The sequence below is a fragment of the Podarcis raffonei genome, chromosome 9, assembly GCF_027172205.1.
Source record: "Podarcis raffonei isolate rPodRaf1 chromosome 9, rPodRaf1.pri, whole genome shotgun sequence".
In the NCBI taxonomy this organism is placed as follows: Eukaryota; Metazoa; Chordata; class Lepidosauria; order Squamata; family Lacertidae; genus Podarcis; species Podarcis raffonei.
The window spans coordinates 39,550,001-39,574,221 of record NC_070610.1 but is presented as its reverse complement, the minus strand read 5'-3'; the positions used below and the strand labels follow the sequence as shown (position 1 = coordinate 39,574,221).

Below are 24,221 nucleotides of genomic sequence, written 5' to 3'. Positions count from 1 at the left end.
CCACAGGAGGGAAGAGTGCCCTTGTGCTCCAGAAATGCTTGCTGATTTCCCACAGGCATCTGATTGGCCACTGTGAGAACAGGATGCTGGATTTGATGGGCCATTGGCTTGATCCAGCATACTCTTCTGATGCTCTCATGGTCCCATAAACAAATCCAATTTATTGCCCCATATCCATATCTTGGTGATGCGTGAGAGAGAAGAAACAAAAGAAAGAGACAGAGCTTTAGTTTAGTGCTGCCTTTCCACACTGAATTGTGCTCAAAGTGGCTTACAAAAAACACTTTCGGGGGGATTTTAGTTGAGGGGGGGAGAGAGAAAATGGTTAAAATGGGATAAAAATCAAAAATTCAACAAAGTTCACATAAAATCAATCAATCAAAAAAAATAAATGCAGTTCAGAAGGGCTGGGATCTCCTAACCAATTTGCAGTTGGCACCCCGCCCACCTCCGAGAAAGTGCTGGGAGGAGCAGTGATGGTGAGTCCTCTTCCCCAGCCTACTAGACGTTCCAGAAGCTATTACTAGTCTTACAGAACTTAAAGAGAAGGCTTTAAATGTGTTGTCTCTCAAGCCCAAAAGCAAAAAAAAAACAACTCAGTAGCATTTAGTTATTGATTCAGTGGGTGTAGCTGTATTATTTTTTCTCCTGACAGGCCCTTTTTCAAAAGACGATGCCCCACGGTAGCATAGAAACTCTTCTTCCTAGAAATGATAAAATCTCTTCCAAAATGAACCTGTAGTGCAAACAAATGGATGTTGTTATAGGAGCTCACATCTTCACTGCACAGAAATTCCTAGGGATCTAAGAAAGGTGTGGCTATTGTTACACTGGTTTATTTTTTTTTTAAAAAATGGGGATTCTGGTTTGCTGAGCTAGTTGTTGAGCTATCCTGGAAATAAATTAACCTAAGAGCCATGCATCTGGGGTTGAGTCTTTATTGTATTTTTCTATCTTACCAGGTTTGTCGACACTACAAGCTGTACTGGACACTGCAGCTGAAAAGAAATGGCAAGTGACTGCTATAAATGTGGGCAACATTAATAATGACAGAAAAGATGAAACATACCGCTCATTGTTTCGGGATCTGGAGGTAAAAAGAGAAAGGCGAGTCATTCTCGACTGTGAACGGGATAAAGTCAACGACATTGTAGACCAGGTTTGCTTCCCTCTATTTTTTAATGCCTAACAGTGTAAGCATATATGAAATGCTCCCATCATGATTTATCATCACAATTTATTTGTGTTGGGTCCAGCGTTGGTAATAAAATTGCATTCTTTTTTTGCATACTTCGGCAATGACAAGAACATTCTGATCACGCTGGTGCATGGAGCAGAAAATCCAGTTCATCAGATTTTTTAGAAATCAAATTTCTATTGTGGTTAATAAATGCTCTCGGTGTTTAATGCAGAGTTCTCATTTTCACAGTAACTTGGATCCAAAGGGTCCATGTATGAGCACATGGTGCTTTCACTTACACCTGGATTAGAGGAAATTGCTGATTCCCACCCTTGGCTTTAGATCCTTGGCTGTTCTGCCAGGGGCAGAGAGCAGGAAGGGCTTAGCTGGCCTGGACTCCGCTGGTTATAAACTGGCCCCACTGCCATCACCTGCTGGCATTGAGCCCAATCTGGGTCCAATTATCACACCAGATCCAGGCTGGTGTGAAGGAGGGTTTTAGCTGCTCTGTGCTGTGAGTGATGGGGCTGTAGATGCAGCAGTGGCTGCTCCACTCTGTCGCTTCCCACTTCTACCTGGCTGGGATTAGAATTGCTCTGTTACTCACCTGGAGCTGAGCAGATTGAAATGCTTTTGAGCTGGTGTGGAAAGTGAATCTGTGGGCTGAAGGCTTTAGGTAGAATGCCTTGCTTCCATCATTTCTCAAAGCAAGACCTTTTCATTTTGGCACTTCATCAAATGAAGTCCTCTATAAGACGCCTATGATGTACTTCTGACCATCAGAGAAGATTAAAAGGATGATACCTGAAATGAAACGTGGAGGCTTTGGTTTGATCAATGGTAAATTAAAAGATACTCAGTCTGATCTATACTACCTAGTTAACTTGAAGTACTTGGAGTGTAGCCTGTTTAGCTCTGTTGACATTTATAGGACTAAATCAGAAGAGGGGAAAAACAGACCCCAAGTTCTTTAGCTGATTGCAGAACAGGTTGTACTTCTTCCATAACAGTAGCTGTGGTTTTTTTTTTCCCTAGGGAAGGCTAGTAGTTGGCTCATTCTATTTTTGAACCTGTGAATAATGCAATAATGCTTCTGTAACACAGGGCACAGAAGAGATATCAAAGCCCAGTTGGTTAGAGTGTGGCGCTGATAACGCCAAGGCTGCAGGTTGAATCCCCGTATGGGACAGCTGCATATCCCTGTGTTGCTGGGGGTTGGACCAGATGATCCTCAGGGTCCTTTCCAATGCTACAGTTCTGTGATTCTAAGACAGATATAGAATGGCTAGCCCTGGTGTTAGCACCATATATGAACAACATAGCATACTTGTGGGAATTGCAATGTCATACCCACACCATATAGTTATAACACATTACTCCCCCATGAAGAATCCTGAAAAATTCCCGTCACCCCTAACAAACTACAGCGCCCAGGATTATTTGGAGGGAGCCATGTGTTTTAAATGTGCTTTAACTGTATACTATCAATGTGACCAAAATGTTTCATTGTATCCTGGCCCAATGCCAGGACTGCTTTTCTACTGGTCAGTCAGGCACCCTATAGGTCAGTGGCAGTCCTACATTTTGGGGGCCCTGAAGCTTGAACTGTCATGGGGGCCCCTTCACAACTAGCAACAAGGTCTGGATAACCACTGTCATCTTCTTCAAGGGGGTTGTTCTATGACAGATCAGCATAATATTGTTTTTTTAAAAAAATTAAGTACTACACCTCAGATTTTGCTTCAAAGTGCTGTACCGCGACACTCTACCTTTACAACATTTGTGCTTTTGGCTTTCAAATTTTGGGATTGTTGAGATATATACAACAAAAAATTAATTCACTTGAGCTGTGTGGCTCAAATTGGGTCTACCAGACCTAATTGTTTTAAGCAATGTGGACTAAAGTCGCTTCTGGGACCCTCTGGGATTAGAGGCCCTGAAGCTTAAGCTTCATTTGTTTCATAGTAGATCCACTCCTGGGTCAGGTTTGCTCTCTCCCAGGGATAATATAAGCTTTAAGGAGCTCAGTCAGGCCAATTCACTGATCCTCAACAAGGCCACTGAGCATACTTAGTCTTCACTGGATAGTTCATTGGGTATCGGCTGCCATTTTATACTCACATTGGAGTAAGCCCCATTAAACTCAGCGGGTATATACATGTATAGGAGTTACATACAGAATTGCTCCCAGTTTTGCAGGGCCATTCACCACCTTGTGAAATGAAGAGGTGTTCTCTTCAGCATTCATAGGAACCCTGAGAATAGGCCTTGTGAGAAGGAGGCTGGCTGGACATTTTAGAAAGTACTGTCCAATTGGAACCTGGCATGCTGAGAGTTTTGCACTGCTGCCGTTAATTGTGATTAACACTGCATTAACAACAATAAAGATCCCACAGCCACCTTGTTCAGTGACAAAGGAAAGCACAGGCCTTATTGAAAACAAGCAATATATATATAATACAAATATATATATTTGGAATTTGTAATACGTCCTGCCCTATTTGAGATCTTGTTGGGTTTCCCCACCCCAAAAAATGCCCTCCACAAAGCCTTCAAAAGATTCAGCGCAGAACCATATATTTTCCAGTGTAATCCATAATTAACCCCACATTATTTTATGAAGTGTTTCTTCTAGTATATGTGCCATTTTCCTAATCAGATAAGTTGTATATTTCTCTTGCAGGTTATTACAATTGGCAAGCATGTAAATGGATACCACTACATCATTGCAAATTTGGTAAGTTAATTTAATACTAATAACCACAACTTAGCTTTCAGATATTAAAGTGGGTTGTTGTTGTTTTTTTGTTTTTGTTTGTCTGTCTGTCTGGTTTTTGGGGTAATTTTATATGATATAGTTCACTGACAGACTAGATTGCTGTCTGGAAAACATCTTATAGAGCTGTTCAATAATTTGAAGTAGAGGAGGTATCCATGGATCATATCAGAATTGCGTGAAATGACATCCCCCTCAGTGGCGTAGTGTGGGGGGTGCAGGGGGGGCCAGCCGCACCGGGCGCAACGTCTGGGGGTTAGGGTTAGGGGGTGCAAATCCACGGGTTAGGGGGCGCAAATTACTTGCCTTGCCCCGGGTGCTGACAACCCACGCTACGCCACTGATCCCCCTATCTAACAAGCCAGTTTTCCCACTCTGCCTTGCCCATTCCTCTTACTCACCCACCTCTTCTCATATTCCTCTTCTAGCCCATTTACTGTAGCCCATTATTTTACATGGGTTTATTCCACATGGATATCAGGGATCAGGAATATGCCTGCTGGTCCTATTTCTGACATGATGCACGATCCTGCGCTTTCCTATGACATTTGTGCATTGAGTGGTCATGTCAGAGAAGGTACCATGAGCCCGAGACCTTCTTGTTCTTTTTTAAGAATTACTGATAAATCATAAAGGGATCAATAAGGTTACTGTTACTTCTGACAGTCAAAAAATATGATGCAAAGGGCCTTCTGAACATGCATAGACTACAGGTGCTTCCTTCTCACAGCAGTTCTTCCTCACAAAAATCTACTCCTGAAGACCAAAGCATTCCCTGAATGACACAGTCTCTATTTCCCTGAGCTCTTAAAGGTAAATGACAAGGCAGGCAGACAGCCAATGTAACTCTTGGAAGTCTGCAGTAATTTTTGTTGAAAAGAGTAATTTTTGTTGAAAACCCTTACGTGAGGAAAAGTTTTATGAGTCAAATGTGTATGTGAACCTTTTAGTGTTAATGTTTTTCTTACTAAAATATGACAGAAAAGTTGAATAACTGGCCAATTGACCAATGTGTTCAATGCCTAGGGATTTACTGATGGAGACTTATCAAAAATACAGTTTGGAGGAGCCAACGTATCAGGTTTTCAGATAGTAGACTATGATGATCCCCTGGTGTCAAAATTTATACAGCGCTGGTCAACATTGGAAGAAAAAGAATATCCAGGAGCACATACTAGTACAATCAAGGTACACTTTTGCTAATACACTTGGTCTAGGGTATACTGTGGGAAAGAAGTGTTTGTTGTCGTAGTTGTCACACTAATAATGAATTCTAGAAGAACAGCTTTGTGAATCTTTTCTAGAAAAAATTGATAAACCTGTGGAATAATTTTGATGAGGCATTAGCTCTCACAGACTACTGCCCACTTCATCAGTTGCATGAACAAGTATCCCATGTGGCAGAGTCAAAGGACAGCAGTGGTTGTGTCACATTTCTGTGAAAAATAAACTACTGTGCCCAGAATTCATATGAAATAAAAGCAATAACTCCTTCATAACAGAAGTCACTGATGAAAATAGTCTTCTTTGCTAATGTCCTAAAGCAGGTCCATTACTTTCTGTGATGCGAAAGACACCAGCAGCCTTGACTGAATCAGAATTCGATAGAATTTAATTTTATATACATGTCTCAGACTGAGAAGGCGTAATGGCCCAAGGGAAGGTATGTCATATCTGTGCCTTAAAATAGAAGAACCTCAACACTGTGAGAAAGATTTAGTGATTAAAGGGGAAGGAAAAAGAGAAAGATGGTATGAGCTGTGGTGGTTAGATATTAGTTGCTTCTCGCCTGGTGCTGCTTTTAAATTTTCATATTCCACACGTGTTCAATAGAATATTCATTTATTGAATTCCATTGCCAGTGTGCTGCATGGTTTGTGCTGGTAGCTTAAAGGCAGGTACGTAGCTGTTGCATTTCCCAGTTGCCTTCCCCCTCCTGCTACTAGTAAGCTGTAGTGACACCAGTTGTGGAAGGCTATTACTGTAGCTCTGTCCCACCTGGCAAGTCCTACCTTCCCATCCCTCCACACTTACTTGGCAGCCTCTGCTGTACGGAAGAGCTTCCATAAGAGGAGGGGCCTTGGAAGAGCTGTAGATTCTGAAAGCTGTTGGTGACAAGAGGATGAAAGTTTTGGCATTCTGTATAGCTCTTTTTCTTCCCCACTCAGCCCCACTGACATAATTAGGCATTGTCTTTCCAGAAGCAGTTTCCATAACCTTTTTTCCCCCTCCTCCCACCTTTGGCAGAACATTCAAAATTATTGAATCAAAATGGTTCTGGGAAGTAGGTTCATTTTCCTACAAAAATAGAAAAATATTTCCAATGTGCATATTTAATTCAGTTTATGTAAACTGGGGCAACTTCAACACAGAACTTGGATGAAAAGGAGTGCAGAGCATATTTATGAAATGCTAGCAACGGAGACTGCTTATTTATTTATGACATTTCTATGCTGCTCCAGAGCACAGAGATCTCTGGGCAGCTTACAACAAATAAATTAATTTAAAAAGCTATTGCAATACAAAATTAAAAATAAAACTCCAACATCACAAATGGCATAAATACAGTTTTAAAAAACCCAAACCCAAAACACATCATACCCCAAAGTTGAAAAAGATATTTTAAACCTGAGGTGCCCAGACTGCAGGAGTTATTTTAAAAGCTTTGGTGGCCACAAAGGTATTCACCTGAAGCTGAAAAGACCACAAAGATCAAATCAGACAAGAAGTCTTAGGAAATCTGTTCCATAACCAGGCTGACCAGGTGGTTATCTGCCTCACCTCGAACAGCAAGGCTACTCAGAGCACGACTTGCTCCACCTTGATATCCCAAGTCACTAAAGCTCTGTAAACACTATACCTGTCAAGAATATTTCATTACCAAAAGAATTCTGGGCACTGCAGTTTATTCCTCACAGAGTTACAGTTACCAGCAACCCATAACACACTACAGTTCCCAGAATTCTTTGAGGGGAGAAATGTGCTTTGAATATGCTTTTAAAATATAGTGTGTACAGAGAAGCAGAAATATGACAGCCTCACCCCAGTACCAAAGTACAGCTCCAGAAATATTTTGCAATTCAGACTCGTCGTTTGATAGCAATCACTACTTGTCCTCAAGTTGCCTCCAGTTCCCCTTCAGTACATTTCCACAAGGAAACACACAAGGCCACTTTCTGTTGTGAGCATGATAAGCAATAGAATATGACTGACATAAATCAGTATGTCATATTACAACACAAGGATGTGAGATATAGTACTAAATGGAAAGAGACATTTCCAACCCAATTCACACCCCCCAAAAAATGCATTGTAAAGGGGGTATTATTTATTTATTTAGAACAGTCTTCAGAGTTTGTTTCTAACATTATATTTTTCAGGATTCAAACCACCCCCCTTTGATTTCTTAAAACGTTGGTGGAAAAAGGAATGAAAGTCCTGCAGACTCTGTCCCTTGTGTTATAGTAATTTGTTTCCGTTGTTGTAGATAAAAGAGAGAGAGAGAGAGAGAAGGGTCCATTGATTTTCAGTCTGCCATGTCACAGGTCCCAGTTTGCACAATCTTCTGCTGTGCCTATGCAGAGAGTGGCCTGCACAGAATGAACCAATGATGGTGCAGGTCACCGTATGATGGCACATCGCTTTACTACTACAGCATAGTTTGGGCTCCCTTAGATTACTAAAGCCCCAAAAGTCTGAAAGACCAAGTTCTTCCCTACATACCCTCTCAGCAGAGGTTGCCCTCTTGGTAATTCTACCACCCTCAGAGTGTGTGGGGCTGGGGGAGTGAGCCAGGAAATGGCGTTTTCTGTGGTAGCCCCTACGTTGTTGTTGTTATTTATTAAATGTATTGGTTGCTCTTCTTTGCAAGGTACCGGTAACTCAAAGCAAGTTGCAATATATAAACAGACTCATTTTTTAAAACTGGCATAAAAGAAAACAAAAATCTTAAAGACAAAGCAATTTTTAAAAGGCAGGATTTAAAAACTCTGCCACCTTCGTTGTACAGTGATCTACGACATCCTTCTGAGTCAACCACAGATTTTCTGTCTCTGAATATAAGAGATAAGGCAGCACAAGTAAAGCACTTTTTTTCCTGGATAATGTGACTGAAAAGCCAGTTGCCAGAATGTCATCTCCTTTGAAATAAGGCGAGCTGTTAAAATGGAGAACTTCAGCTCTCTGCTTGTCAATAGATTTCTGTTTCAGTGGAGGCATTTTTAACACAGCCTAACAGTAATCATGGTGGGAACCAGATGTTCCAAGCAGTTTACATTAATTTAAAAGCAATTTTGTTATAGTGCATGGTTGCTTCAGGTTGCTGTTGTTGTTGTTTTTTGTTTTTTTGCTCTACTGCAGTCTTAAGGTTACCTGAAGGCAGCATTTATTTAAGGTAGGATGTAAGGTAGCATTTATTTTGTCAGCATGTGTGATTTAGAACCCTCTTCAATCAAAAGAATATGTCAGAGGCAGAAAGGGAAGTAGGGATGGTTCAGCTTCCTCTGAGACAAGCAAAATAAATTTTAAAGAATTGCCTGTAAAATGCTTTAAGGGAAAGTTAAGAGAGGGGAGGATGATTGTGACATCATATCCTTTCTCTTATTTCCTTCCATTGATGCTTTTTACCAGTATTGCTACCTCTTGCCTCTCAGCAATGCAGACGAGGCTCATTCACACTTTTAATAAGGCCACTACTTCTGACTCTTTTCTCCAGGATTTCTCAGACTAATTTTATGCTTACCCTCCCCAGTTATTGCCATTTTCTTCCACTGGACATGCCATGTAAACTAGCAGTATGATAATATTATGCTTATTGATGGAAGTGGCATCAGATCCGTTTGGCCCTCCCTTGCCCCATCTTTGACTTTTACATCTGTGAAAAGGTTGTGCTGCCCTCCATTTTACAATCATGACCAAATGTTAGGTACGACATCAACGTCAGTGTAATGGTTTTTCGGATGCCACTTCTCAGGATACAGCAACACACCTGCAGTATCCTGATGCATTTGAAAACTTTCTTCCAAATATTTAATTTGCTATCTGTGTGAGTTTTGGAATGAAAGAAGTGGGATTTGAGTTTGGACCTGGCCAGCCAGAAAAAGATGGAAAGATGGAAAGGGTGTTTCAAAATGAGGAAGGGATTGGTTCTGCAATGAGGAAGGGCAAATAAAGTTTGGAAGCTGCGTATTTTAGGGAATCAAGTTCTTGGAAAGATGTGGGGGGATTGTCTAGCTTCTCATCTTTGCTCCCAGTGGGTGTCTGGCAACATTTTGTATGATCTTAAACTCCTTAATTAATTATTTTATATTCTGGAACAATTTGAACTCAACCTCCCCACTGCTGTTTGTTTTGTTTTGGGTTGTGAAACTGACTACAGTGGTACCTCAGGTTAAGTACTTAATTCGTTCCGGAGGTCCGTACTTAACCTGAAACTGTTCTTAACCTGAAGCACCACTTTAGCTAATGGGGCCTCCTGCTGCTGCCGTGCTGCCGGAGCACAATTTCTGTTCTCATCCTGAAGCAAAGTACTTAACCCGAGGTAATATTTCTGGGTTAGCGGAGTCTGTAACCTGAAGCGTATGTAACCTAAAGCGTATTGTCAGGGAACTGCCATCGGAATGAGAGGAGGAGGCGAGGCTCCACGACGATGCTGGAGAGGGGCCAAGTAGGGAGAAAGGCAGGTCTCCTGTTGGGGAAGAAAATCAGCGCAACACCAGGGATGAAGGGGGGCCAATGGGGGAAGCAGAGAGCAGGCTCAGAGACTCTTCACTGGACACCAGCGGGGAGAGCACAGGTCCTCCGCTACCCACGCCCTCCCTGCGCAGAAGACTTCCGCGCAGGGAGAGTAGGAGGAGACTGGGCATCAAACAACTTTTATGTTGGAAAAGGTTTAAGAAACGCCCACTGTCAGATTCTGCCAGCGACTGAACAGCCACGAAGTGAAGGGCTGTCCAGCCAGGAAAGGTTTAACCAGGCCACCTAGCCAGGAGTGGCGGCAACGTACGCACGAGCAACCCCATATAACCATTACACGTATGTAACCTGAGGTACCACTGTGTATTAATAGAGCAGGACAAGGTGGGCAGGGAGGATTTCTCCTGATCAGGCATAGGACTTACACAGCCTGATCAGACACATGTTCCCTCAGTGGTAAACCTGCCTTGGCCCATCCCATGGTCTTATTTCTCTTCCCTCTTGGTGCTTGCAGCAGAGCCTGGAAATGACTACAGTAGCAAATACCCTCCCTTCCACAGCTGTCCAGGACTGTGCAGACAGTGGCACCTGTGGAGGAAGAGGACGTGGCGATGGGAGGGAAGAGCCAGTCAATCTCTTCCATATTCCCCCTGGGCTGTGTTACGTTCCCCCTGTGTCCACCCCACACAACCCTGAAGTGATGCTGAGATTGCTCTACCCCTCCCTGCCCCAAACAGGGGCTGTAATTTCCAATGCCTTTCATTTATATGCTCCTTCTTAGATGCATGCCCATACTTAGGTTGAAGCAAACGCTAGTGCAAATCTGTTTTGAGCATGTGGTCCTCCAGGCCTCTCTATGTGGCCCTTGAGACTTTCTACAGACCACACCAGTCCTTCTCCTTGATTGCTTTTGCCTGGCTGGAATGGGTCTGTGAACTGTGAACATGTCTCTTGCTTCCCTGGATGGAGGGTGTGTGTGGTCTGTGTGGTTTATGTGTGTATAGAAACTTTGACATAGCTGGAATGTAACCAGCCAGAATGCAGTTCAATGGTAAGAGTCCTATCCATTCTGTAATGTTTGGCCATTGAGCTATGATGTGCACGAAATGATTTGGGAGAAGTGGGTTATGTGTTTAAAGTGTGACCTTTCTCCTCCTCCTTTTCAAAAACACAATTTAAAGCCACAAGCTTTGACAGCAGCTTAGGAGTTGTGGCGGCATCACCACACCTACGACTACTTCTGCTGTTGCATCACAGAGCACCTGTGGGAAGGACATGAGCTGCAACTACTTGGCAAGAAGCCTAGAAACAGCTCCATTTCATTAAAATACACAGACGAACCAGTATGTTGAACCTTAGTTCAAGGGACTGGGCAAGAGCATCTTCTACTTTTGCAGCTCTGCTAATATCCTATTTCCATGCAGATGCATATAGGGTTTTGAGAAAATGGGATAAAACACTATGAGATCTACTTGGGCAATTAGGAAATGATAGGAAAGAGCAACCACAGAATAAATCTAGAGCCTTGTGCTACACTTTTTAATACTGACACTTTGTTCTTGAATCATTAATCAGTGTATACAGGGATGAAAATATTACATCCATATACTTAACTTTGTATAAAGGTCACAGGCCTGGAAAATAAACCACCCTACTGTTTTGTAATTAATACTAGCTAGGAATACGCGTCATAAACCATTTTATATTTGCCTCAAGACTGCAGTTATTTCAGGGCGCATATAAGTGATTACAGTAGCAGCAGGAGAAATTGCCTATCTCAGCGGTGTGCTCTAGCATAATTTAGTTACTGACTAGTCTCCGAGCAAGCAACGCTAAATCATTCCAGCAAAAGATTAAATTTGGAAAATTTTGATCTATACTGTACTCCATACATGATCAATGAATACATGATCAAGAGAGAAGGGCAGATGGCAGCCGTAAATGCTTCTGAGCACACAAACACCCCATTGCGTTATAGTGCCGGCTTTGCTTTTCTGGAAAGAAAAGGAAGTTGCTCAAAGTAGATAGTTCACGCCTCTGTGGGGGTGTCAAAGATAGATACTCAAGTGGGGAATTTTTTTCACCACGGGATACATTCCACCTGAAATGTATCATCTCATCCATAGGAGTCTTCTGACCCACGTCCTTTCTGTTTAAGGTGAAAGGATAAACAGATGTTCACCATTCATGCTACTGCTGGATTCCAATACTAGTGGAAGTTGATGCAGTGACAGGGGTCTGGTAGGCTGAAAATGACAAGGAACAAGATTATACAAGGAAAAGGCATTTCCTGGCATGATGCCTGAACCAGGAGCTTAAGATCAAGTGCCATAATAAGACCTTGCCATAGCTTTTAGGGTTTTTTTGTGCAAACTGATGAAGCAAACGCTCTGTACATGTTCCCAGTAGTATTTACTGTTGGCTGTTTGTATTACAACTAGATTTTTTACAGTTAATCTTCAAACTGCACTAAAGGTTGGCATCTCGTTATTGGCCCTGAAACACAAACTCCTCTCCAAGTATTAGATGCAGACTTTACAAAACTCTTGAAAATTCTCTCCTGGGAGCTTTTAAGTAGGGAAAGTGAACTTGTATATTCTGATATAATAAAAACTATAGGAAGGCCAGTTTCACTAAATCATTGTCTTATTAGGCACGCTGTAAGTGTGGCAAAACATTTCTGTTATTACAAGAAAAAATATCCAAATGATGACAGACTCTTTAAATCTTTACGAGGTGCAGAAAATTGAGGTATCTGTGTGAACAAGATTTTCGTGCTTCCAGCTGTTGAACAACCACTGCAGGATTCTAAAGATTTATTTTCAAATCCTAACTTTCTACAGATTATGATTAGGAACACTGGGCTTTACATTATACTTTACATTATGCTGAGTCTATCCTCTTAGCTCAGTGGTTCTCAAGCTTGGGTCCCCAGATGTTTTTGGCCTACAACTCCCATGATCCCTAGCTCACAGGACCAGTGGTCAGGGATGATGGGAGTTGTAGGCCAAAAACATCTGGGGACCCAAGGTTGAAAAAGGCTGTAGACTTAGCTCAACATCAGAGGTTGCCAATGTGGCGCTCTCCAGATGTTGTGGACTCCATCTCCCATCATCCCTGATGCTGGCTGAGGCTGATGAGAGTTCACCATGCCTAGGACTGGACTACCAAGTCCTCTCCTTTGATACCAAAGCTGGAGGGTGGATAAAGCTTGTTGCAGTCATGTTGCACAGTGCCTAGCTACTGTTGACTCTAGGACCCAGGGACTTTCTGGTGTGATTTTCTCAGGAAGCTGCTGGCAGCTGCTGCTCCCCTTGTCGTTGCTCATGGGGTTGGATTAGGACTGAGTGCTGAACTGTCAACCTCATCACCACTAGGAGAACTCTCAACCTTAAGGGCTGGCAATGAAAGATAGGGTATGGGAGTTGTTCTGCTTTGCTGTAGGGACCAACTTTTGCTCATCCCCACACATTTGCCAAGCACCAATGAGCAAGGCGAGCTTGATGATCATTCTGCTTTTCCCCAGCCTGCTCACCTCTGCCCAGGCTCAACACCACATACCCACGTATCTTCATATCTCCCTCTCCCCCATCTATCACCCAAGACAGTCTCAGCTACAGGATCCACAGAGTCCAAGATGGGCTGGATGTCTTGTGGTCGGGTCCTTCTTGCATCTGATTGGCCGCTGCGAAAGCAGAATTTGCTTTTCTGGATGATTGGCATGATGCAGCAGGCTCTTCTTATGTTCTTAGGGTTACCCCAGATCTGATTATACCACCCCATTGTGTACAACCGCTGTAATTTTGGCTACATGAGTGATGCTACTTGGAGAACTGAATCATAATTAGCATAAAGGATGGGCTTACCAATGAGGTGACCTCCAGATGTTGATGGACTCTCTCAACAGCATGACCAATGACAGCATCTGGATGGCTGCAGGTTCTTCACCTTTAGCAGCTCCCCCAGTGTTGGGTAATGATAAGAAATACGCACTGAACTAAATCAGTTGTATGCATTGTGGAAAAATATAATCTTAAAGGGTGTGGAAATTATCTTTACTTTCCTGCCTTCTCTTTTAATGGATGCAATCAGTTACAAATAAGTACTGAAGGCTAGTTTCCTTAACTTGTGCTTAATGAATTATATTTGCTCCTTTTCAGTACACATCAGCTCTGACCTATGATGCTGTCAAAGTGATGACTGAAGCTTTCCGTAACTTGCGTAAACAAAGGATTGAGATTACCAGAAGAGGAAATGCTGGAGACTGTCTTGCAAACCCAGCAGTGCCTTGGTCACATGGTGTAGAAATAGAAAGGGCACTGAAGCAGGTATTGTGGAATTACTGTGTATTAAATGATCTCTGAATGTCTTCAACATTAAAAATAAAAATAAAGGAAGACCAGTCAACCTGTGTATTTAACACTTCTGCGGGGACTTCTCAGCAATGCAGAAAATGACTATTATCTGTAGAACGGTCCTCGGCACAAATGAAAATTCAGTTGATATGAAATGTATTTTGTGGACAAATCAGTTTAACTTTACCATCCTTTCCATCCTTATTTCACATAGGTTCAGGTGGAAGGGCTATCAGGAAACATAAAGTTTGATCAGAATGGAAAGAGAATTAACTATACAATAAATGTCATGGAACTCAAAAGTACCGGTCCCCGGAAGGTAATTTTGGTTCTGCCTGCTTTTTGTTCTTTCCTGCTAAGTGGTATTTAAAAAAGGAGGTATCTTAATGCTGAACATACGGATATAATGCAATTAAATGCCTATCTGTAGAGATATTAAAATGTTTTTTTTAAAAAAAATATGTAACAAAGATAATAATTTAAGGTAAATAGAGTCTTTCAGTATAGTTTATATTATTTTACTTTACATCTTTCATGTTTACACTTAAAAGTAAGAGGGAGTACTTGTGGTAAAATTTAGCTTTTAAAAAGATAATGAACTCTCTGGAAGGGGTAGAATTTTCTGAATTTTTTATCCTGAAATGTAACCAGGGTCCGGTTTGCAAACCTTGGGAAGTCATAGAAAATTATTGTTTACTGCAAATGAGCAGCATGCTGGTTCACATGTCTCAGTCATATGCCCTTTGTTCTTTTCCTACTCTTCCTTGTCCAAAGCCAAGAGGACACAAACTGGAGCATTAAATGTGCACCGTTTTTGTGGTTTCCTTCTCTCCAAAAAGACCTCAGTAAGAAGCCAGCTTATTTTGTTTCTTTAGCGGTAGGGGACACCGTGGATGCTAGTTCACATGTAAACACAAAGCCAGCCCTCTGATTTGTTTCATCCCAGCTGGGGATAAGTAAGAGTGGAAAAGGAACAAAGCAGGCATGACTGAGCTGTATCTACCAGCATGCTGCATATTCATGTTAAATCATAGTGCATTTTAAACTATGACTTACCTTTAAACTATGAATCAATGTGGGAATGGGGAATTCCTTGTATGTTCAAGGGACTTCTGAATAAATAATAAAAACAGCTATTATTAGTTCTTGATTACAGCATTAGGCAGGAATTGGATATGTGAATGCAATTTATCAAAAATCATGCTTCTAAACAAAAATATGCATTTGTTTGCCCTGAATACAACCTGCAACTTTTTTTCAGATTGGATACTGGAGTGAAGTGGACAGAATGGTTGTGAATCCAATTGAATGTCCCTCTTGCAATGAATCCTCGGGATTAGAGAATAAGACTATTATTGTCACAACTATTTTGGTAATTAAACACGTTTTTTGTGAAATGGATAGTCTAAATTGCAACCTTATCATTCATTCTTGGTCTATATTAGAATAAGTCATGCCTAGCTGACTTTATTCCTGTGTATTTGTGAAAGGTTGAGGAACAAGAGAAAAGTGTTGGGTGCCATTTGCCTGTTGCTGCAGAATTGTTTGGAGGACTTTGAAGCATGCCTTTGCTTTATTTATTTAAATAGCAGGATTTGTGGTGGATAAGCTTTTTTTTTAAAAAAAAAATGAAACTAAAAATTTCAAGGGAACCAATTTCAAGGAAGCATTATTCTGTTGTAGCAGGACTCTGTGCTTTGGTTTTGTGCTAAAATTGTTACACGATAGAGGTTGTTAAGCCAGGAACAAATGCAAAGCTCTTTCTCTCTAGTCACTTTCAATCCACTAAGCAAAAGAATGTGACATTCTCCCTTATCACTTTAAAATAGCAAAATCATATATAGTCATGTAGTAGAAATGCCAATGTTGTTTACTTAGTAAGCTAATCATTCTTCAGAGTTGTTCATTCAAGGCTTAACTGTTCTGGATTATATATTAAAGGAACCAACAATTTGTCAACTTTTGATGGTGGTAAGATTTTTTTTTAAAACAGCTATATTTATTGTAAGTTTTATATGATCAGTTGTGGGTCTGGTGGTAACAGAGGTGTGAAATACCATGGAATAAGCAGGAATGATCCAATGCAGCTCTCTTTTTTTAGAAGGCTAACTAAATAAAAAGTTTTAAAAATCTTTCTTTACTTGTCAACATACAGTTTATTAATGCTAATGAGAATTATGAATGCACCTTTGAAAACGCCTCTCTACCTGTAAGGCTTGCTGCAACTTTGAAGAAATGTTATTGTGATTATGGATAAATAAACAATCTTGAATGTTTCAGGGGGGAAATACAGGTTTTTTAAAAATTGTTTTATTCAATGTACTTCCAACCCTGTACACAAAGTATAGATGACTAACATGGCATCCTTTTTTGATTAGCTAAAGCCAAGTTTCTCTGTACAGGAATCCCCCTATGTTATGAAGAAAAAAAATTTTGAATTGCTTGACGGAAATGATGCCTATGAGGGCTACTGTGTGGACTTAGCTGCAGAAATTGCCAAACACTGTGGGTTCAAGTACAAACTCACAATTGTTGGCGATCGCAAGTATGGGGCCAGGGATGCAGAAACAAAAATCTGGAATGGAATGGTTGGAGAACTTGTTTATGGGGTAAGAGACGTTTTTAACCATTGCAAGTAGCTATGACTAACGGAGATCAGGTTAGCGCATGTTGGTGTCACAGCTGTTTGCGTGGATCCAAGTGAGACTTAAATGGGCATTTGAAAAGAGGTCAATATCTCTGCATTTCATCACCTTTTCCTCCAAATCAAAACTTCTGTGCACTCAAATGTCCTAAACATTCAGGGGCTGTGGCCCGACAATGTTGTTTGGTGTGTGATTATAAAGAGGTATCATTTGCATGATAAAAGTGAAGCCACGTGGTACTGTGTATGTCAGGAAGTAGACTATTGTAGGCAGATTGCTTAGTAGTTTATTCCTCAGTAGGATGCTAGAATTGAAATTAGTATTACCCGTGTCCCTGCTGTTGCATTCTTCATCTGCGATGCACAAAAGCAATAAAGCCATTCCCTTGTTAAATATTGAATAAGTTATTATTTTGTTTTGCTTCCATTACAGAAAGCCGATATTGCAATTGCTCCATTAACTATAACGTTGGTGAGAGAAGAAGTGATTGACTTCTCAAAGCCCTTTATGAGCCTTGGTATATCTATAATGATCAAGAAGCCTCAGAAGTCCAAGCCAGGAGTGTTTTCCTTTCTTGATCCCTTAGCGTATGAGATCTGGATGTGCATAGTTTTTGCCTACATTGGGGTCAGTGTTGTTTTATTCCTGGTCAGCAGATTTAGCCCATACGAGTGGCACACTGAGGAGTTTGAAGATGGAAGACCATCGCAAAGTAACGAATCAACTAATGAATTTGGGATATTTAATAGTCTCTGGTTTTCCTTGGGTGCCTTTATGCAGCAAGGATGCGATATTTCGCCAAGGTTGGTTACACACCCATTTCAGCTTTGTGCATTTTGGGTCTCACTCCGGAAGTTCATGGTGCATATAGATTCAATCTCAAGAAATGCCAGCTGTTGACATGTTTTTCAAAATCATCCACAGCCCTTTAGATGGAAACCACTTCTCCCGATGCAGGCCAGTGGGCTGTTCAATTGGTTTCCTCCGAGCATCGGTCCTGCCTTGCCCTAGTGGACTTATATGCACCATGCAGAGGCCATAAAATGCACGAGGTCCCCCTCATTCCATGCCTTCTTGGAGGGGTACCGTGTTTTTGCTGCATATTCCCATTCACAGCCAACGGTGCATTGATTTCACAGGTGCTGTAATGGGAAAAAGGGTAACGCACAGTTAATGAGCTGTGGAAGGAGTGCTTTCCCCTCCACAAGCCATTTTGCACGGCATTCTGCCTATTGCTTAAAGTCCCCGTCTCCTTTCAGGAAAATCACTGGAATAGAAAATAGAAAGGTATTCTGATAACTCAATAGTCATGTGAACCAGGTACAACAAACTTGGCAAGAGTGTGTAGTTAGGTTATCCTGGAGAGAGAGAGAAAATCCGGGGTGATTTGTTTTGTTTTGTTTTCATTTTTAGAAACTTAGATTCTGGTCTTGGTATTTGGTTTTAAGCCACGAGTAACTGCAGCTCAAATTATAATTTATTATGCACATGCTTTTTTTACATGTTTCTTTTGTCGTGTTATCAGCTATTCCATTAACCTTCTGCAGCCTAAGCTCAACAGCTCTGTTGGGCACCTGTTGATGCATCATGTTGACTATGTGAACTGTATCAAAGCTGAAATTCATTTAGCACTTGCCCAGAGGGTGGCAAGGTTGGGCATTGGCTAGGGTTCAACAGAGGACCCAACCATCATAGCAGTGCTACCATTTTCACTTTTTTATAGTGTATTTCAAAAAAGATCAGAAATAAAATTCTGAGTTGCATGTCCCCATCACATGTTCCAGGTTAGCACCCCGCTTGATCACAGACTTCTAAATTCTGGGGCCAGTACTGAATTCAAGGAAATGGAAGTAAGAATGCATTGCTTAGCAAGCAACTTACTGGTGTCTGATATTTAGGACATCTTAGCATATCTGTTGTAGAGGAATCTGGCTTTCTCCCTTTCAATATCCATATTTGGAAAAGTGAATTTTAGAGAATGTTATAAATAACCCAACTTTTAACACAGGTTTTGCTTATTTAGAAAACTAGACCAGGAGTTAAACCAGTATCTATTAATAGATACTCTAAATCCTAACTGAAAAGCAAATTAAAATTTCATAAATATTAATGCCTGACAAAGTAGACCCTGAAAGGTTTGGGAAGATCATGAAATGAGAGATCAGCTGCAAAACAATTTGCAGTATATGCCACCTTGAAGCTAAATATACAGGTTAGAGCATAAGGCTAATTAATATGATGATGAGGCATAAAACAGATCTAGCCAAGTCAAAAAAATTAAAACTTTGCATTTATATAGCATGTTGTCTTACTGTAATGCACACAACAACCATGTAAGGCCAGCCAATATTTGTTATACTCAAATTACAGATGGGGAGAGAGGCTGAAAGAGAGAGAGCCTTGCCTAAAGCCAACAAGTGAGTTCATGGCATAAATTTTTTAAGGGGATTTTTTAAATGATTCAGAACGCAGTCTCTTAGCAATTATGTTACAGTAGCTCTCTATATTCAAATTTATGACTGACCTAGACAAGACAGAACATTGCCTTCAGGGGAGAGGCGTGCTAGCATCCATTTCTGGTTGTAAAAACAAGCATATTACGAGTTTGCTGACTCCAATGTGCTTGAGTGGCAATAAAATGAACTTTATAATTTTAAGTAGTCCCAAAGGGTGTCAGTCAAAGAATTAAGAACTATGCATATAAAAATATTTCATTTTTTTATTTTCTGAAAAGTGATATAAGTACACCAGGAAAGGAAAAGGTTGTTATGCTCACTTGAATGCTGCTGAAAAGCTCTCTCTCTCATGTCAGTGCTCCAAGCTGAAGCAGTAACATCTAAAAGCTTCTTAGGATGCAATCCTGTGCCCATGGAGCCACAGTGAATTCAGTGCGCCCCTGAGTTGGCATGCTGATGTTTGTGCTGGCAATGCACAAGATGCTGGCCTGAGGATCCAGCACACATGATGGCAGATATGAATGGCAAAGATCTTCTGCTTAGAGTGTTGCTTGTAAGAAAGAGCTTCCGCCTGGCAGCCACATGGGATTGCAAGAAATTTGGCCACATTCTCAATTTTTACCAAATCATTTCCATGGGAGCCTCCTAGTAGGGATTTCCCCTCTGCAGGATACATTTGTATGTTGCCTTTCCACAGTTAACAGGGGTCAGCAAACTTTTTCAGCAGGGGGCCGGTCCACTGTCCCTCAGACCTTATGGGGGGCCGGACTATATTTTGAAAACAAAAACGAACGAATTCCTATGCCCCACAAATAACCCAGAGGTGCATTTTAAATAAAAGGACACATTCTACTCATGTAAAAACACGCTGGTTCTCAGACCGTCTGCAGGCTGGATTTAGAAGGCAGTTGGGCCAGATCTGGCCCCCGGGCCTTAGTTTGCCCATCCATAGTTAAAACCATGCTCAAGGCAGCTTACAACATGAAAAAAAATGCATAATTACAAACGTAACAAAAGTAGTCATAAACAGTAAGTGAAACATCAAAAAGTACACAACCAAATTGAACAATTTCCTCACAAATCATAACAAAAAATTAATAACAGCAACATCTCTGCCTGCTCACCCCCCCCCCCACAAAAAAAAACCCTAAACAAAACTCCTGGTCCCAGAATGAAACAGTAATATTAATCAGAAAATGCAAGACTTCCAAAGAAAGTTTTACACATTTTTAAAGTGATGTCACAATAGGCCATGTTGCTAGCAGCTCTTCCGAAACACTTAGAAAGGTGAATCAAGGGTTGTTCTGTTGCTTATATATTGTCTTGTATTTCTGTAAGGACTTAGATTATTATTTTGATTGTCAGTTGTTCGTGTACATTTTATTTTTGAGCAATTCACATAAGTATGAATCAGTGCATGGCAGTAATTGTTTGAAAAGCTAAATGTGAATGGTGTGGTCCCCAAATTAGGCTTCCCAGTCCAACAATTCTCTTGCTTCTTGTGGTATATGTTTGATTGTTCAGTTGCATCTGCCTCCGTGCTAGGATTTTCTAAAGGAGTGCAATGGAGAGCATATGGGACTTTGTACCAAGGACATTACTTCTTATTTTATTCAGTCAAAATATAGGTTATACCACTGAATCCGTTACAGCTGAAACTGTTGATTTTTACATAGTAGGCATGATCTGGTGGAAATGGGAAAACATAGACCCAAAAGCCTATAATTGATCTTGCCTGACTTTCTTGTATATGTGCTTGAGCTGTCACAAAAGATTCACCTGAGTTATCACGAAAACCTTACTTTTTAAAATATGGCTATAATGTTATCTAAGCAGCTTTCTTTTCCAGGGTCCTCCGACCAGTGAAGGACTGATGAGCTAGTACTTTGCTTCCGTACATTATCTCAAGACGGAGTCCTGAATTTAGTGACACCACTTGAGCTGAGTAAAATTATCCTAGCAAAACTATAGTATGTTTTTAATTTCCCATTTCAGTAGCATGCATTGAAACTGAGAGGAGAGAAAAAAACACACTTAAGGTAGAAAGGAAAAACCAACATTTCCCTGCATTACACAATGCAGCATATACATAAACCTGGTGACTTGTATTCCTTTCAGGACATTCATTTCATTTTACAAATCCATTTCATACTTGTTATTAGATCCCTGTCTGGGCGCATTGTTGGAGGTGTGTGGTGGTTCTTTACCCTGATCATAATCTCATCCTACACGGCTAACCTAGCTGCCTTCCTGACGGTAGAGAGGATGGTATCTCCCATTGAGAGTGCCGAGGATTTGTCTAAACAATCAGAAATCGCTTATGGGACATTAGATTCCGGCTCAACAAAAGAATTCTTTAGGGTAAGAGTCTTCTTTTGGTCTGAAATATTAAAGGTTTCCCCTCTCCTTCTCTGCGTTTTTCTGAAATTAAGTAATAAATAAGATCCATTCTTGGTGTTGTGATTTAATAATTCAATGCATGTTCTAAATGAGTGCCAACTAGTAATTCGGGTGCCAAATGTAACTCCCTGCAGAGCTGAAATAAAGAGGACAGCTCACTTGCATTTAATATAAGCCATGACTTCCTTGGATATAGCGGCTTAGTCATGCTGGCCACATGACCCGGAAGCTGTATGCCGGCTCCCTTGGCCAATAAAGCAAGATGAGTGCCACAACCCTAGAGTCGTCTGCGACTGGACCTAATGGTCAGAGGTCCCTTTACCTTTACCGAACAGGTGTGGAAAGTATGAAGGAGAAATTGTACGTCTCCATCATGTTATGTGGGTTTCAACAACAATGGCAGCAGAAGGAAATGTGTATGTAGGTTTCAGATCTGTAACGTTTGCATTTTGTTCATAATTTGTTGTTGTTTGAAAGTAATAAATAAATGCAATAGCTAAAGTCTAGCTTTAAAATATCTCAGAAATATCTAATGTATGCATACATACATACAGTGGTACCTCGAGTTAAGTACTTAATTCGTTCCAGAGGTCTGTTCTTAACCTGAAACTGTTCTTAACCCGAAGCACCACTTTAGCTAATGGGGCCTCCCACTGCTGCCGCGCTGCCAGAGCACAATTTCTGTTCTCATCCTGAAGCAAAGTTCTTAACCCGAGGTACTATTTCTGGGTTAGCAGAGTCTGTAACCTGAAGCGTATGTAACCTGAAGCGTATGTAACCCGAGGTACCACTGTACTTTACACAGTTTGCAACATTGATGCATGGTTTGTTTGTTTTTAATCACACTGATGGGTATTAGGAGACTTTGGGGCCATCATCCAGTTCAGACTTCAAACCTACTTCACGGCTGAAGTTCTACTGCATGCGATCGCAACTCAAATTTTAGTACAGTTTTGAGTTATTTCTGTAAATGACATGCTAATTATAGAATCTCATTTTGAGAATAATAGATCGTAGTAAGACAAAATGGGAACGTTATCTGATGGCCAACTAGATATGTAGATTGCTAATTAATTTGACAAATCCTTCATAATTGAAATTCTTAATTGAGTGTCTCTAGGAAAGAGCACTCTTTAATGAAAACAGCATAATGAATATAAATGGAGTACACTGCTTAAACAGATTGATTTATGGTCTTTGCAGCCCCAAAGCTAGAAAGCTGTAATAGAAGTGGGATATACCCTTGGTTACTGTCCGGAAGCTTTGTCTGGTGTGAATGTGGGGAACCACAGAGGAAATTACTGGCAATGTATTACTTTGTTGTTTGATGCTTCACAATCTACCCAATTGTCAGTTCAATTATTTCAATTCATAAACAGCCTATTCTCCTGTGCTTTACTGTAAATTCTAATACATAGGGGAGCGCCTTCTAGAAGCCATAGTTTGCGGGGAAATTCCAGTTATCAGTTGTGTAAGATTTTGCCATGGGCATGTTACTAATTACTGACTCAGTACTACAAGATGCAGTGATGGCCACCAACTTGGTTGAAGTTAAAAGGGTTTAGGCAAATTCATAGAGGACAAAGTTTTATGGTTCCCCTTTTCCTGAAACATGCTCCTGCAAAATGATGGGGGAAGCCAGTAATGAGGTACTTTAACAGCAGCAGAGGTGGGCAAGGAAGTTTAATAGGCTCATTTTAAAGACCTAGGCACTCATACAAAGTCCATCACTACCAGACAAGGTCCATTGTCTTTCCATGTCAGTGCCAAGAGGCATTGGAAAATATAACTTCGAGTCTTCCTGGAATTAAGAATAGTCTCTGTGCACATCAAGCACAAGACTCTGTTGCTATAGAGCTTGCTTCTGCTGCTGGCGATCCCCCTTTCCCCATTGCAATAATAAGTTTTAAGAAAGCTGGGCAGAGCTGGCTGTCAGAGAGGAGGACTAGGAGCAGGCAAGACCAATCTTTCCACAACAGTTGGACTTAGTTTATATTGAGAGGAGGGTTTCGAACTGAAGTTTTTTTCTGAACCTGTTCCCACACCACACATTCCATTCATTTAGGCTTATCTGGCATTCAGTTACTTGCAGATGTCTGCTCAGAAGTATGTCATAGTTAGTTCCATGGAGTTTACTCCCAGGTAATATAGGAATGTAGCCTTAATGACCCAAATTGGCCTAGACCTATTTGCATTCGAATCTGGCCCATGTGAAGAGGAGGAAGAGAACACTTAACTCTCTGCATCTATTCAGTGACCCCCCCCCCCAACATGGCTATCTGTTTGAATGTAGCTTTTACATGATTAATGCAACTCATTTCTTGCAACTTGTCTCCTCAATGTCCTAAACCTCCATGCAATTTTGGTATATGTGCCATGGCTTTTAGGTGTACTGTATAGGCCATGGTAGACTCAACAGGGAAGAGGTTTTCTCTGATCTGATTAAGCCTTACTATTCTACTCCTTGAAACAATGAAGAGTCTTATAGCACCTTAAAGATACCTTGAAGCCATCTGACATCTGCCAGGGACATATGTTTCAGTTTAGCCAATTGGAATCATCTGCCAAGGACAAATGTTGCATTTTAGACCTTTAAAATAAGCATTGACAAACCCCTAGGGGAATATTAAACTCTAGTGTAACATCCTAATATAAACCCAATTGAAGAATTGCCAGCACAATTTATCTTTAAGTAGAATTCAAAACAAATTTGGG

General features: G+C 40.9%; 1 protein-coding gene across 8 annotated transcripts in view; it reads left to right on the top strand.

Annotated features, from left to right (window-relative positions):
• GRIA2 (glutamate ionotropic receptor AMPA type subunit 2) overlaps nt 1-24,221 on the top strand; it is a 75,844-nt gene that overhangs the window by 44,445 nt on the left and 7,178 nt on the right. For all 8 annotated transcript variants that reach the window (XR_008332174.1, XM_053403004.1, XM_053402999.1 and 5 more), the window contains exons 4-12: nt 963-1,159; nt 3,864-3,917; nt 4,983-5,144; nt 13,811-13,978; nt 14,220-14,324; nt 15,267-15,377; nt 16,408-16,614; nt 17,083-17,453; nt 21,269-21,467. Coding sequence is in view for 7 of the 8 variants with exons in the window: in XM_053403004.1 (XP_053258979.1) it covers nt 963-1,159; nt 3,864-3,917; nt 4,983-5,144; nt 13,811-13,978; nt 14,220-14,324; nt 15,267-15,377; nt 16,408-16,614; nt 17,083-17,453; nt 21,269-21,467 (1,574 nt within the window). In the remaining variant the exon portion in view is untranslated. The remainder of the gene's footprint in view (nt 1-962; nt 1,160-3,863; nt 3,918-4,982; nt 5,145-13,810; nt 13,979-14,219; nt 14,325-15,266; nt 15,378-16,407; nt 16,615-17,082; nt 17,454-21,268; nt 21,468-24,221) is intronic.